The 16,697-nt window shown below is 34.0% G+C and overlaps 1 protein-coding gene and 1 long non-coding RNA gene across 2 annotated transcripts; both read left to right on the top strand.

The window, feature by feature from the left end:
• The first annotated feature begins 338 nt into the window (after nt 1-338).
• On the top strand, nt 339-7,810 carry LOC107891315 (magnesium-chelatase subunit ChlH, chloroplastic). The gene is given in 6 exon segments (XM_016816067.2): nt 339-3,929; nt 4,173-4,255; nt 4,740-5,157; nt 5,160-6,541; nt 6,676-7,152; nt 7,275-7,810. Coding segments are annotated over 6 exon segments (4,146 nt in total). The 5' UTR covers nt 339-2,521; the 3' UTR covers nt 7,653-7,810.
• A 1,966-nt stretch (nt 7,811-9,776) lies between these two features.
• LOC107891314 (uncharacterized) lies at nt 9,777-11,696 on the top strand. The gene is made up of 2 exons (XR_001682177.2): nt 9,777-10,204; nt 10,307-11,696. It is a non-coding gene; the product is annotated as an uncharacterized lncRNA (long non-coding RNA).
• The last annotated feature ends 5,001 nt before the right edge of the window (nt 11,697-16,697 follow it).

Raw genomic sequence — 16,697 nt, forward strand, 5'->3', positions numbered from 1 at the left:
TTCTTGAGCTTTTTGTCTGCTGGTCTTCCCATTCATTCTATCTGGACAATGGGGACTTTTGCATTTATGCACAGGTTTAACAGGGTCACGGTTGGTCTATCTAGTTATGATTTTTTATAAATATATTAAAAAGAGAAAGGATACACAGAGTATTAAAAGGAATAATATTGTAAGCTTAAATGATGGGTCCGGCAATGCATAACAAACATTTACCAAAAGATGGATCCTTGTAGAAAATGCGCAACTGATTTTGTTGTGTAGTATTAATCGGACGAATTCCACGGTCGGTTGGGTTTAAGAAGGCCTTAATTATTAAGAGAACCCTCAGCTCAGCTCAGGTGTACTTGGTTTGTTTGGTTTAACAATTATACATTTGTTTTTCTTATAAAATTACAGTAAAACCAAAGGAAGGTATACGACTTTTCTGATATTTTATAGGCTTGAACGTAACCTTTATTTAACTATTCAGGAGTTGGAATGTCATCTGCTTTATTCTTCGGAAGTTTCGGGACTTGTATGGACAGCTACTTTATGATTTTATTTATAACACTTCCCGTTAGATATCCATTAACGAAAATTTTGTCTAGGAAAAACTGTTAGCACAATATGTTTTGTTAACTCCCAGTGACAAAATCATGGTAAAAAAAAGAAAAAAGAGATTATGATACATCTTAGACTCCCCTTAATAGCAAAGCGACTTCACATTTTTCGACATTTTTGAGTTGATGTATTTAAATTTTGTATACTAACATTATCGCTAAAATGAATTTTTTAAACTTTTATTTCACCATTCTTAAGAGCATGAAATGTTTCTCTTTATTATTTATTTTATTTATCTTCCTTTTAGTTGAGTTATATATCTTATTTTATTTTTGTATAAGATAGTTGTCGTCTTTTTCCGTGGAGATAAATTACATATCTTTTGAATTTGTTAAGTCAATAGCCTTAGTTATACACACTCTTAGTTGCTCTTATGCATTGCAATTATTTATGCATGATATAAAGAGGCAATAGTTAATGTTGGTTTTGTTGAATGTCATGATATGATTGTGAATAAATATCTCAATTGAGATTCACCTTTACGTGGATTTGATAAATATCTGGCATTTGCAAAGCCAACAATTAACGCTTTGAATTGTTTGAATAAAATAATCGTATACCAATTGTGGCTTTGAGATATCTATCTATTCTAATATTTATGAGTTGGAGGAGAGATAAATATTACTAATAAACTTATAGCAAATGTCAGATCATATTATGTATTGTTTTCAAGATACGTTAATGCTCTTATAGCACTAATATATGATACTTTAGGACCAAGTAGCTCTTGGTAATTTTCACAAGGACGAAAGGGATGAGATTTTTATTCATATCTAGTGATTTTATAACCATTAAAATACTCCATAGATATGGTTTATTTATGTAGAATTTCTTTAAGATCTTTTCTGTATAGGATGATTAATGAACATAAATTTTATTTTTTAAATGCTCAATCTACAAGTTGTTAAAAAAAAAGGTTTGAAAAGTATATTAGAGTTGAAAAGAATATCATCATTTTTTTTACATGACTTTTATTTGAATACTTATTTTACTTAAAAAAAATTACATCAATCAATGAATTTAAAATAAGAATTTTAATTATTAAAACTTTGAATTTTAAAATATAAAAAATAAAGATTAAATTGTTGAAAAAAATAAATCTAGTATAGAAATTTTAATATATATTTGCCGCACTGATAGAGGAGCAAAGATGTAGCTTTTAATATCATCAATGAAGGAGGTTGAGAAAAAGACGAGAAATACGGTAGAACTGTGACTTGGTGAAAACCAGTGAAACCTGGTTCACTTAGCATCACACGAAAATGATAAAATATCAGTTCTGTTATTCGCTGTGGAACACAAACTCACCAAAGCAAAAATAAAATCTTTTACAAAGTAATGATGAAGAGCACATTTTCGTGAATATCTCTATCCCGTTCCTATGCTCTCATTATCTCGTTGTGTCCCTCGTAGCACTTTTAGAAATCCAACTCCGCCAATCAGATTTCAGTAAACACCATCATCACAATCCCAATAGATAGATAAAATTCCACACTCAGCTTTCCTCCCTCTCTCTTTGTTTTCTGTAATAAGCCCAAAACAAAATTCCACACTCAGCTTTCCTCCCTCTCTCTTTGTTTTCTGTAATAAGCCCAAAACAAATCAACCTCACAAAGAGCTCCAATTGCATTCTCTCTTAAAAACCCATTTTGCCACGTGTTTCTATCTCTCACCACTAACCTTAAAAGAAAAAACTTTTCAATTTCTCATAATTCCACAGTCCACACAGAAAATATAAAATCAGCAAGCCTTTCATCTCCCAAAAAGAAGAAGAAGAAGCTGACGCAGCAAAAACCAAGAGAGAAGCAGAGAAATTCTTTTCTTTTTTAGTTAAGGAGTCTGTTCGTTCTGTATTCCTTCTTCTTCTTCTTCTTTGTTAATTGTGAAACAGACTGCTCTGGTTTTAGTTGTGTCACCTACAATGGCTTCTCTTGTTTCTTCCCCGTTTACTCTGCCAGCTTCCAAGGCTGACCAGCTTTCTTCTCTTTCCCAAAAACACTTCTTTCTTCACTCATTTCTTCCCAAGAAAATCAACAACCTTCCCAACTCAAAATCTTCATTGAAAGTAAAATGTGCAGCAATTGGGAATGGCCTTTTCACTCAAACCACACCTGAAGTTCGTAGAATTGTGCCAGAAAACAAAAACAATCTCCCCACTGTAAAAATTGTCTATGTTGTCCTGGAAGCGCAGTACCAGTCTTCCCTTTCAAGTGCAGTCCAGTCCTTGAACCAAAATTCCAACTTTGCTTCATTTGAAGTCGTTGGGTACTTGGTTGAGGAGCTTAGAGATGAAAATACTTATAAAACCTTCTGCAAAGATCTCGAAGACGCGAATATCTTTATTGGGTCTTTGATTTTCGTTGAGGAGCTTGCCTTGAAAGTGAAGACTGCAGTGGAGAAAGAGAGGGATAGGCTTGATGCTGTTTTGGTGTTCCCTTCAATGCCTGAAGTAATGAGGCTAAACAAGTTGGGCTCTTTCAGCATGTCACAGCTTGGTCAATCGAAGAGTCCATTTTTTCAGCTATTCAAAAGAAAGAAGCAAGGAGCAGGTTTTGCTGATAGTATGTTAAAGCTAGTAAGGACATTGCCTAAGGTTTTGAAATACTTGCCCAGTGGCAAGGCACAAGATGCTAGGCTTTACATATTGAGCCTCCAGTTTTGGCTTGGTGGTTCACCCGACAATCTACAGAATTTCTTGAAAATGATATCTAGCTCTTATGTGCCTGCACTCAAAGGGACAAAAGTTGATTACTCGGATCCCGTTTTGTTCTTAGATAGTGGGATTTGGCACCCACTGGCTCCTTGCATGTATGATGACGTGAAGGAGTATTTGAATTGGTATGGTACCAGGAGGGATGTTAATGAGAAGCTTAGGGGGCCTGATGCACCTGTAATTGGATTGGTTTTGCAAAGGAGTCACATTGTTACCGGTGATGAGAGCCACTACGTAGCAGTCATCATGGAATTAGAGGCAAAAGGGGCCAAAGTAATACCAATTTTTGCCGGTGGACTTGATTTTTCTGGACCAGTTGAACGGTTCTTGATCGATCCGGTTACCAAGAAACCAATGGTGAACTCGGTGGTGTCATTAACAGGCTTTGCTCTCGTTGGTGGACCCGCTAGGCAGGACCATCCTAGGGCCGTTGAGGCACTGATGAAGCTTGATGTTCCTTACATTGTTGCACTGCCTTTGGTTTTCCAAACAACCGAGGAGTGGCTAAACAGTACTTTGGGACTGCATCCTATTCAAGTAGCTCTCCAGGTGGCCCTTCCAGAGCTTGACGGAGGCATGGAACCCATCGTTTTTGCCGGTCGTGACCCTAGAACAGGCAAGTGAAGTTACCTATTTTAGCAAGTCTCATATTTAATGTCTAAATTTGCCTGTCAGAACTTGTTTGATTTTAGGTGCTTAGTTTTTTAGCTAATGAGGGGTTTGTCTATTGCTTTATCTTTGGTGGTCTCCTCTCATGCTTCACTTATATTTGTCATTTGTATAATTTTTGGGCTTTCTGGCTCAAGTAAAATTTTTTTTCAGAGTTGTTTAAAATGGTCCTTTTGACTTTTGATTCCAGGGAAATCCCATGCTCTTCACAAGAGGGTTGAGCAGCTTTGTACTCGAGCCATCAAGTGGGCTGAATTGAAAAGGAAATCAAAGGTATTTGCTTTTAAGTTTTAACGCTATATAACTTTCCAATCTATGCACATTAGATGGCCTCTACTGTTTTCCATGAGAGCCTCGATCCAAGTAATTAACAAAAAAGTAGTTTAAATTAACAGCAATTAGCTTTTTCAGTCTAGAGAGCATGTATATATATGTTTAATGACTAACGATACATTGTTTACGTTAAGATTCTACCACTTAGCTGTTGAATCTACTTTTCAGCTTTTAATCTAGAAGGGATCTTCAGTAAACTATACATATGTTTATAAATCTTCAATCACTCATCAACCAATTGTTTAATACCGATAATTGTTTAAATTGTGTTCAATAAACTACCCTATCCTTATTCTTCACATTCTATGGCCTACAGCTTAGCAAATCCTGACAACATGCTGTTGTAGGATATTACTATTGACTAGCACATATGGGCTTTCTTGGTTAGATTGTTATGTTAATTGTGTTTGTATGATCCCTGCAGACTGAGAAGAAGTTGGCAATCACCGTCTTCAGCTTCCCTCCTGACAAAGGGAATGTTGGCACAGCTGCCTACCTCAATGTTTTTGCTTCCATCTATTCGGTTTTGAAAGACCTTCAGAAAGATGGCTACAATGTCGAAGGCCTCCCAGAGACTGCTGAAGCTTTAATTGAGGATGTGATTCACGACAAGGAGGCACAATTTAACAGCCCTAATCTGAATGTTGCTTATAAAATGAGCGTCCGTGAATACCAGAACCTTACTCCCTACGCTCCTGCTTTGGAAGAAAACTGGGGTAAACCTCCTGGAAATTTGAATTCTGATGGAGAGAATCTTTTGGTATATGGAAAACAGTACGGCAATGTCTTCATTGGAGTCCAGCCTACTTTTGGTTATGAGGGCGATCCTATGCGGTTACTTTTCTCAAATCAGCTAGCCCGCATCATGGGTTTGCTGCATACTACTCCTTCGTTGAGAAGATTTTTGAAGCTGATGCTGTTCTTCATTTTGGTACTCATGGATCGCTCGAATTTATGCCTGGAAAGCAGGTGGGAATGAGTGATGTTTGTTACCCTGATAGTCTTATCGGGAATATTCCCAATGTTTACTACTATGCTGCTAATAACCCGTCTGAAGCTACCATAGCCAAGCGTCGTAGTTATGCTAATACAATTAGCTATCTGACTCCTCCGGCTGAAAACGCTGGGCTTTACAAGGGACTTAAGCAACTGAGTGAACTTATCTCATCATACCAGTCCCTTAAAGACTCAGGTCGTGGGCAACAAATTGTTAGCTCTATTATCAGCACGGCTAGACAATGCAATCTTGACAAGGATGTAGAGCTTCCCGAAGAGGGAGAGGAAATTTCAGCAAAAGAACGGGATCTTGTTGTTGGAAAAGTATATTCCAAGATCATGGAGATCGAGTCCCGACTGTTACCATGTGGGCTTCATGTTATTGGTGAGCCTCCATCTGCTATGGAAGCGGTTGCTACATTGGTGAATATTGCTGCATTAGACCGACCTGAAGATGGGATTTCATCACTGCCATCTATATTAGCTGAGACTGTTGGAAGAAACATAGAGGATGTGTACAGAGGAAGTGACAAAGGCATCTTGAAGGATGTAGAGCTTCTCCGGCAAATTACTGAGGCCTCACGTGGGGCAATTTCTGCCTTTGTGCAGAAAACAACCAACAAGAATGGTCAAGTTGTTGACGTGGCTGATAAGTTAAGCTCGATCCTTGGGTTTGGTATCAACGAGCCGTGGATTCAGTATTTATCGAACACAAAATTTTACCGTGCAGATAGGGAAAAGCTTAGAGTATTATTTGAGTTCCTAGGCGAGTGTTTAAAGCTGGTTGTTGCTGATAATGAGTTAGGCAGTCTGAAACAAGCATTGGAGGGGAAATATGTTGAACCTGGGCCTGGTGGTGATCCTATTCGAAACCCAAAAGTGTTGCCAACAGGAAAGAACATTCATGCATTGGATCCACAAGCTATTCCAACAACAGCTGCAATGAAGAGTGCAAAAGTTGTGGTAGATAGGTTAGTTGAGAGACAGAAGGTTGACAACGGGGGAAAGTATCCGGAGACAGTTGCACTTGTATTATGGGGAACCGATAATATCAAAACTTACGGTGAATCACTCGCTCAGGTCTTGTGGATGATAGGAGTAAGGCCAGTGGCTGATACATTTGGTCGAGTCAACAGAGTTGAGCCAGTCAGCCTTGAAGAGCTTGGCAGACCCAGGATTGATGTTGTTGTTAACTGCTCTGGAGTTTTCAGAGATTTATTCATTAATCAGGTACCAATCCTAGTTTTTTTAAAGCCATTTTGGATATGCATTCGGTAATTTGTATATAAAGATCATTTTTTTCTTACATTTGCCTACACCTTTCTTACCATTTCATGTTCTTATTTCTTATTTTTGGTTGACAGATGAACCTCCTTGATCGAGCAGTGAAGATGGTAGCTGAATTAGATGAACCTGTGGAGCAGAACTATGTACGTAAGCACGCCTTAGAGCAAGCCAAAGCCTTGGGAATTGAGGTTAGAGAAGCTGCAACAAGGGTCTTCTCAAACGCTTCGGGATCGTACTCTTCGAACGTCAACCTTGCTGTTGAGAACTCCTCATGGAATGATGAGAAACAGCTCCAAGATATGTACCTGAGCCGGAAATCATTTGCTTTTGACTGTGATGCCCCAGGTGCAGGTATGACTGAGAAAAGGAAAGTCTTTGAGATGGCTCTAAGCACAGCAGATGCCACTTTCCAAAATCTTGATTCCTCAGAAATTTCACTGACTGATGTGAGTCACTACTTTGACTCGGATCCAACAAACTTAGTACAAAACCTCCGCAAGGATGGAAAGAAGCCAAGTGCATACATTGCAGATACCACCACTGCAAACGCCCAGGTGTGCACCATGAATCTTTCCTCCAAATGTTATAGGATCATCTTTGAGACGTGCCAATTTTTAAGCTGATTACACAACTATTAGTACATGTCTCACTAATCCTACTTTGCTCTAATTTACAGGTTCGAACTCTGGCTGAAACTGTGCGACTAGATGCACGAACCAAGTTGTTGAACCCCAAATGGTATGAAGGAATGATGTCCAGTGGATATGAAGGGGTTCGTGAAATTGAGAAGCGCCTTACAAATACTGTAGGGTGGAGTGCAACTTCGGGGCAAGTGGATAACTGGGTGTACGAAGAGGCTAATTCGACTTTCATTCAAGATGAGAACATGTTGAATAGGCTGATGAACACCAATCCCAACTCGTTCAGGAAGTTGATTCAAACATTCTTGGAGGCTAACGGACGTGGCTATTGGGAAACTTCGGAGGAGAATATTGAGAAGTTGAGGCAGTTGTATTCAGAAGTCGAAGATAAGATTGAAGGTATTGATCGATGAACCATAAACCAAATAGCTTCTAAAATGGCAAATATTTGATGACTTACTTGAGCTCCTCCCTTTAGGATGAGCTGAAACACTCTCGTGAACTTATGGAATGTAATTTTGTTCATAAAAAATAAAAAAAATAAAAACCCTTTGCTTTGTTATTTTGTCAATTTCATGAGTCATTCGCCATTTGCTATCATTAGACATTGTTTTTCCCTTCTTTTCAAGCTTTTCGCAGCAAAAACTAAAGAAACTTACAAAAGCAACATGAAACAATACCACTACTGATCTTCCTTTTTTTGGTAAAAGAATTTTCAGGGATATGTGAAATTCAGTATAATCACATCTACCATTAAACTAAGTTTCGAATTCATTGCAGCGGAATAAGCTTTATTATGTTCATCAAACAAAAATTTGTATGGAAGAAAATCTTTTTTTTTCTTTAAAGGGACAATAAATCATTACAAAATAAATTATAAAAATCGTGTGGAAATTGGAATAAATCTAGACCTATAATATATACTTTGATTTGTCTTAAGTTACTTCAACATTTTTAATTCTATAAAAGCTTGCATGAAAACAAGTTTTGATCTTTTGAAGTAAAAGTTTGTAATTTCAGTTTTAGTATAGAGTTTACATTGGTATGTGAGGATATAAAAAATTAATAGAAGATTTTATGGTGTGTAAGTATGTCACTTTCTTTAAAATCTTATTAACTTCCACTTATATTTTGCTTTGCAAAAGAATTACTTACAAATGAATCTTAAGGATACAATGAAGCTCAATGGTTGTTTGCATTTTGCACTGACGAAAATAATCCACAATACTAAGAGGAACATAGCATGATTATCAAATTCTATAAAGAACTTCCGTAGTAATTCTTTATAGAATAATCTTTAAATATTAGAAGATGGGGATAATAGAGAACTTTTTTACGAGTTTTGGTGTGGTTTGGTATATATTAGTTTATTACGCAAATGAAATTCCTCTCCTGTTTATAGAAGTTCTCATATCTTCTCATAGAAATATAACTATCCAAATGATTAGTCATATTTTTTACCAATAAATATAATAATTCAGTAGATATGTACTTGAATAATTATGATTATTTATTAACAATTAAGTGACGTAACTTTTGATAACAAGAGAGATAACTTACCATTATAAATAGTGACAATTTCTTGGTTAATAACCATGTGACATAACTTTCGGATTACTTGTAAGTTTTTAATTATAACTATTGGAACATTATAAATATTGGAAATCGATTGTATTAATAAAGACGTCCTGTGATTGAATCTTTACTTGGTGGAAATATGTTAAAGTTAATTGAAATTATATGGTAGACTATGCTTTGAACCAACTATTCCATTTGATTAACTGAACAAATTTCACACAGTGATTTCAATATCAATCAATGCACATTATCTGGGGAAACCATTATGGCTATGTGTTTATAACCTCTTTTCATGAATGTGGTTAGAGTTAAGTCCTTGAACTCCTAGAAGTAGACACACTTTACACTCACATAAGTAAATCTCATTAATAATGTTCTCATAATTATAACACTCTAACATATTTATATTTTGTGTTTTCTAAATGATTTTATAATTGAAAACACATTAAATATGGTTAAAACACTCTAACATATTTTCAAACTTTCAAAACCTTATATAATTTAAAACAAGCTCCTAGAGCAAGGAACGAATGATTATTAAATTTTTTTATTGAAAAAAGTTTCTGTAAAGGAAAGGTTGACACAAGACTTTTTATCAAAAGAAAAGATAATAATTTGTTAGTAGTTCAAATATATGTTGATGATATTATTTTTGGAGCTACTAATGATCTTTATTGACACCCCGAATCAAACAGCTGACACATTGAACTAATTAATTGACATTTTTACAAAATCTTTAGATAAAGAAATATTTTAAACACTTAAGAGAGAGTTATATATTACTACCTTATCTTGGATTTGTGTTTATTTATATCTTTGTACTTAGATTTTTTTAAAATATTTTATGAGTTGAAATTGTTTGAAAAAGCATGAACAAATTATTTAAATGACTCATATGCAATTAGTTAGGGGCGGTGATTTTGCATGATTAGTCTATTTTTAACTTATTTGGTCTTTTTTTTTTTTTTGGTTGAATGATAATATCCAAGTTTTGCATGTCTTATGATGATCTATGTTTCGTATGCATCATAACATATTTAAGCGTATGAAGACAAAATGTCATTCTAAGTTAATTTAAAATATTAAGTTTGGAACAATTTTCTGCACTTCAGAAAACGTAATAAACATTTGGTATCAATACCATAAAAAATATCGATACCATATTAGGGTTTTATGATATTGCACCGTGTTTTTTAAACATAAAACAATTTTTCCCCAAACTTTTTTCTCATCCGTTTTTCATTCTCAAAACCCCTAACACTCAAAATCTCTAATCTTCCATTTTTTTTTCTTCATAATCCCTACACAAAACAACTCCTATTATCATTTTCATCAAGGATTACACAAGGTTGCTCAAGGATTTCACCATTTTAAAACACATTTTGAGGTAAATTTTTTTTTCGAAATTTCATTAAAATCTTTGTTAAATAGCTATTTTGAAATTGAGTTTTGAGATGATTTAGAACATATTTATTGTGTTTTTATGCAGGAGGTTACCAAAATTTTCCCTGCGTTGTTGAAAATGTTGTTTTAATCTCTTGCTCACCAAGTGTTTGTCAAAATTTCTCAACGAAATTTCTTAGTAAAATTAGTGTGTTTTACAGTTCTAGATTACATTATGCCTCTTAAGAAACGTCCTAGATTCGATCCCTCTTATGCTAGTGCCTCTAGTGGGTCTAACTCGTCCTTTCGCGAATGTTTTCGTTCTCTGGGAGAACGAGAATGGTTTGATAGAGTCTTCATCACTCGTCTAGTTAATACCTCTAGAACATTAAATGTTGATTGCTTATAATCATTTAATTTTAGGTATCTTCCCGTTTTATGTAAGTGACAATTGCTTGATTTCTTTAGAACACGTTCTCCCACTTTCGAAAACCTTGTCCGAGCCTTTTATAGTAACCAAATGGTCGAATATGATGAGTCCAATGACACTGTTATTGCCATTAATTCCTATCTTATGAATACACATATTCACCTCACTCTAGAAGACTTCAGAAATTTTTTGTCATTACCTCCCGGTGGTGTGCCTAATGAAAAGGGTCCTGTTAATCCCACCAATTTTGTTCCATCTAATCTTGCTATTAATTTAGATATGCATGATCAATTATTGCATCTCGTTATCTCTTGGATCTTTAAACCCATATCTAAGCATTTACCGTCATTCGAAACGCAGATTATTGGTGGATAGATTGCTTTAAGTCGAACAGGCCCTTCTCATGTATAACGACATTACCAAATCTATTGGGAGAGACCTAGGTAGCTCTATAACCTTACCATTTGGGACCTATCTTTTTTTTTTTTCCCATTTGGGCATCAATACTCGTGTCAATACCCCCATCCGAAGACATCAACCTATCGGTATTGGGGCTCTTCATCATGCCAAGTACAAGCAAAATCCCTCTACTGGAGAATGAGAGAAAGAAGGTCAAGCGACGCGTCATGATGATGAAGACCTTGGAGTTGATCTTGATGATATTCCACCTCCTGCCAAGCAGGCTTCTTCACCGGCATCTTCATCCGCTCAACCATCTGCTCTGTCTCACTCTGGCAACATGTTTGCTGCCATCCTTGGTGCTATTACTTTCCTTGAGTGAGGAGTTTAGTGGTTTTCGTACTTGTGTAGATGATGCTTTTGATTGAGTAAATAATAATGTTGGTAATCTAGGCTCTAAGATAAAGACTTTGGAGGAGCAAATGACTCAACTTCTTGCTCACTTTCCTCCATTGGATCCTTCATCATCACCTAGGGATGATTAGTTTAGACCATTCATACGTTTGCATCATGCATCTTTTAATTTGTTAATGCACTCTTCTATTGTCCTACTTTAATTTGGGATATTATCATGTTTATTCTTAATGTTAGTTCGTTGTTTTCATAATTTTCAGTTTCTATTCTTGGGCTAACAAAATTTCTCTCATTTAAGCTTTATTTGTCCTATTTTGATATAACAAAAAGGGAGAGAAGAGAAAGGTAAAGTTAATGGTAATGGTTGATTGAACAATAGTTGATTGTGTTACCAAAATTTAGTGACCAATTGTTTCAAAATGTTTTTCAACTAAAAATGAATACAAAAAATGAATACAAATGAATGTTAAATTTGACAATAAGCAACAATGTCTGATGAAACCTTAAAGCGAAAATGAATTTTAGAAAGGGGAGCAAATTTTATTCAAAACCAAAATTCACAGGGCTATTATTGACCCAAGCTTTATTTGATAAAAAACATTTTGATATAACAAACACTATGTTTCGAATAAAAATAATTTTAAACAACACTTAGTAAAATTTCAAAAAATGCTCCAGGCCCACTATCGATACTTTTTGTTAGGTACTAATAGATTTTTAGAAATCGATACCAAAATAGGCTACTAACTTGCAAACAATTTACCAAGTATCGATACCTTTTTGTTAGGTATCAATTATTTTTTAAATGGTATTGATTTTGACACACTGTATCGATATATTTTTCAATATCGATACGAAATTAGAATTCTGCCATTTTGAGGTATTCAATTAGTATCAATATCTTTTGTTTGGTATCGATAATTTTATCTTGGTATCAATTTTTTCAGTTTTAATGGTTATTGAATTAAGGCACTAAATGCTAAAATTATAGATACTTTTCCAAATAGTATCGATACCTTTTGTCGCAGGTGAATTAAATGCTCTAGTATTTTCATCCCAACAGCTCTTCTTCCACAATAACTCCAATGGTTGAAAATAAATTAGAGGGTATAAATACCATCTTCCATAAGTCCTACAACAACAAGAAAGAATATTCAAGCAAAAAGAACAATTAAATAATCTTTGTGCCAAATATTTCAATACATTTTCTTTCATATACTGGTGAGCCTTATTGTCATCTTATTTGCTCAAGTGTTTTTCATTGTAATTGAGCTTAATTTGCAAACACTTTGATCTAGTAAGGATTATTTTCTTTGTTTGATTTTTTGTATCTCTTTGAGAGGGTTTGTATCTTAAGGTTTGCGTAGAAACCTGAAGAGAGTTTGTAAGGTTAAACCTTGTCTCAAAGATGATCAAATTAGTGAATTTGGGAAAATCCTTAGTTGTGGAAAGTTAAGATAGTGAAGTAGGCAATTAGGGTTGAATCACTCTAAATTCTTGTGTTTAATTTTTTATCTTTTCTATCTTTCACAAAATTTTTAAAAGTCAATTCACCCCTATTGACAATTTCAGTTTGATTATTTGATTTAACAGACAACATGTTTGCTATTTTTTATAAATTCTTTACATGGTCAATATAAGGCCTTAATACTTACTGCAGATAAATACTCAAGTAACTTGACTCCCCTACACTTAACCCAATCAACAGATCTAGATGTGTGACATCACATTATGTTGCCGAAGCAACTCAGGCTAACTTGACATGAAATTCACAAAGTTTCATTCACAACGATCTAATCATCCACTGAACAATATATACACTCTTTTCATACAATAATCAATTTCATATAAATACAAGGTTATATTAAGTCAAATTTAGAGTTAGACTCGAATCCAATTTTTTTTGTCAAATTTCAAGGTTATATCTCGAGACATGGGACTCCATGTCTCAAGATAGGTCTTATTTGATTTTTGGAAATTTTAGCTTCGATATCAATATGTCTCGAGACACTTGAAATTATGTCTTGAGACAAGTTTCCTCAACTCCTGTTTTCTCATTTTTGCTTCGATGCTTAAATGTCTCGAAATAAGGGGTTTTTATCTTGAGATTGGAGCAGGACAAAATTAATCTAGCTTTGATGTGCCATTGTCTCGACAAAGGCCTCTTGTCTTGGTATCAGCTCAGTATGTCTTGAGACTTAATGGTTAAATGGTTAAAATACCCACTTTCAAGTATCCCAAACCTTATTAAAATGAACCAAAACTTACCTTGAAATATAATATTCAATTCAACCTATTAAAATGCATTCAATCACTACCAAATCGTACCTTCCAACACGTCATTACTAAACCAACTAACTTACATATTCAAACTCACATAATCAAGCATAATTAGCTAGTGATAAAAAAGCCAAACTACCAAAAGTACCAAGACCTTACCATGTAGCAAGACCACAAACTTAAGTACATGTCGTACGACTCTAAATATTTATATACATACAAAATAGCAACGAGAAGACTTTTAACTTGAGCCTTTGAGTTTGGTGTTTGACCACGAATCTACTATAACTTTTATCCAAGACCTGCAAATGGAACAAACAAATCCATACGCTAAGAAAGGTATACTCAGTAGTGCTAACATAATTCAAATTCAATTATAAACATAACAAAATCAAATTGAAACAAGTAATAAGATAACTCAAGTTAATCAATAACATTCAACATTAACATCAAGGATACGTATACACAAATAAATCATCTATCATTTCACCTTGTTCACATCAATGATTTGCTTGATTACTCGTTATAATTTTCAATACACCCTCAGAGTATTTGCATCTAGTTTAACATATCAAACCAGGTATCACTTCAAAATTTTTATCCCAATATAGTACACATGTATACAATAAATAGTATTACATTTTTAATCCCTATTAGCATATATCAAACTGAAGGGCAGATACTCGGATCAATCCACCAACACACCAAATATGCATCAAAGTGCTAATTGGGACACCGATCCCACTAACCACACTAGAATACGCTCGTACCTTTGTGGAATTTGAGCTAGTGATACGTTCTCAACCCCTAAGGTATCAGAGAACTATATATACACACATAGTGCTGAATCTCTCACCTATCAAAACGGACCCTATGACATGCCAACTATACCTGTGATTCTATCCAATAACGTTAATAGGCAATTATCATTATTATTGATCGTATCTCATCAACAAACATATACACATATATTTAGTCTGTCAAACAAGCTCAAGTCACATAGGCATAATAATTTCACATTGATAGTTTGTCATTTTCGGACATTTAACGAATCAAACATATACATATAATTATCTAAAGAACTCGAATTATGAAAGCACAAACCAGATTAGCTATTCATCGAAAGCTTTGTCTTTCTTTTTGCTTTTCGACATAACAATGTCGTCTTTAGCTACATACAATAAATTCGAATATGAGAAATCCATTAAATATATAATTCGGACATAGAAATATGATAATTAAATATGAATATAATTTATTCAATATAATCCCTGTAACAGCCCGATTTTGGTTCTAGTCGGAACAGTGGTTTCGGGACCACAAATCCGACGAGAAAAAATGTAATGGCCTGAATTTTCAAAGGTGTCAGAACGGTGATTCGAGATCACTAAATTTGACAAATGAGTAGAAAATATTATTAATTTAGTGAGTATAAGTTAAATGTGAAGTTAGAAAAAATTTTTAAATAGTGAATAGTGCACTAGAAATAAATATTAAAATAATTAGAATCGAAAACGAGGTATTGAGACATCGGAGATTTTAAACCGAGCCATAAATATTTTTATAAATATTTATGGAGTGTTAAAAAGTTAGTATTAAAGTTTCGTCAAGAAATTTTAAAGTTCCGATAATTAATTGAACAAAAAGGACTAAATTGTAACAAATGCAAAATTATAGGAAATGATTAAATAGCTTAAATGATAAAAGGAAGAGTACTTAAAAGGAAAATAGACCCAAGGTCTATTTGGGCTGGACGACAAAGGCATGAAATCAGCAAGAAAGTCAGGAGAATTAAGAGTAAAATTGGAATATTGCAAAATTTGCTTAATAAAGTTAGGACCAAAGTGGAATTATCTAGATTTCTCTTCATTTTTCTGCATTCTCATCAGCTAAAACACCATATAAGGGTTTCTTTAAGCTGGTTTTTCATATTTTTACTGCAAGTAAGTTCAATTCTTGATTATTTCTTGAAATTTTTGTGTTTTTGGGACTTTTACAACTAGACCCACTTGTTGAATTCATTAGTTTTTTATTCTATGAAAGAATTTGAAAGTTGCTATGAATACATGCTGGAAGTATATGATTATTTATCATGGAATTAGAGCTTTAAATTGTTCATATGCTGATTTTATTGAAAGAATTGAATAGAAAGTGAATGTTTGGGACCTAATAGTAAAAGAGTTTGAAGATAGAGTTATATGTGGAAATTATGAATTCCAATAGTTGTGATACAACTTATAATGTCTAGGGAAAGTATTAATTGAGAAAATTAGATTAATTGAGGGGTTAATTGAGAAAGAACCAAATTGTATAAACTGTGAAATTTGGGGCAAAATGGAAATCAAAATTTTGCATTAAAGTAGTTTTGGACAGCAGCAGTAGTATAACTTTGAAAAATCACAAAAAATTGTGGGAATTTAATTAGAGGGTGAATAAAATATGAAATTAAAGCTTATTGAGTCTAGTTTCTTATAAAAGAAAATATGTAAGCAATGGAATTATAAATCATGAGATATAATAGATTTTGTGAGACAAGGTCAGAATGAATTCGGTTCCCCTGTTTTGATTTTGGAAAATCATTAAAAATTGTACAAAAATTATTATGAGTTATAATTTATATGGTTAGAATCCTTAATGAGTATATTTTCATAAGAAACAAACGGAAACATCATCCGAATTTTGTACAATGAGATAATTATTTTTTAGTGAAGAGTGGTCGGAACTGTCAGACAACGAAACAGGGGAAAATTTAAAGAATAAAATATACTATTTTGCCGAACAAAAAATTCTGAAAATTTTATTGTAAGAAGATATGTGAGTCTAGTTTCAGGGAAAATTTATGGATCTTAATTTGGAGCTCTGTAACTCTAGATAAAAATAATTTAGTGACTCTGACTCAAACGGACAGCTTGAATTTTACATACAAGAAAATAGTGAAAGTATGAATAATGTTGTTTAAGTGTGTTATACACAT

The sequence above is a fragment of the Gossypium hirsutum genome, chromosome D09 (genome assembly GCF_007990345.1).
Source record: "Gossypium hirsutum isolate 1008001.06 chromosome D09, Gossypium_hirsutum_v2.1, whole genome shotgun sequence".
Taxonomy (NCBI): domain Eukaryota; kingdom Viridiplantae; phylum Streptophyta; class Magnoliopsida; order Malvales; family Malvaceae; genus Gossypium; species Gossypium hirsutum.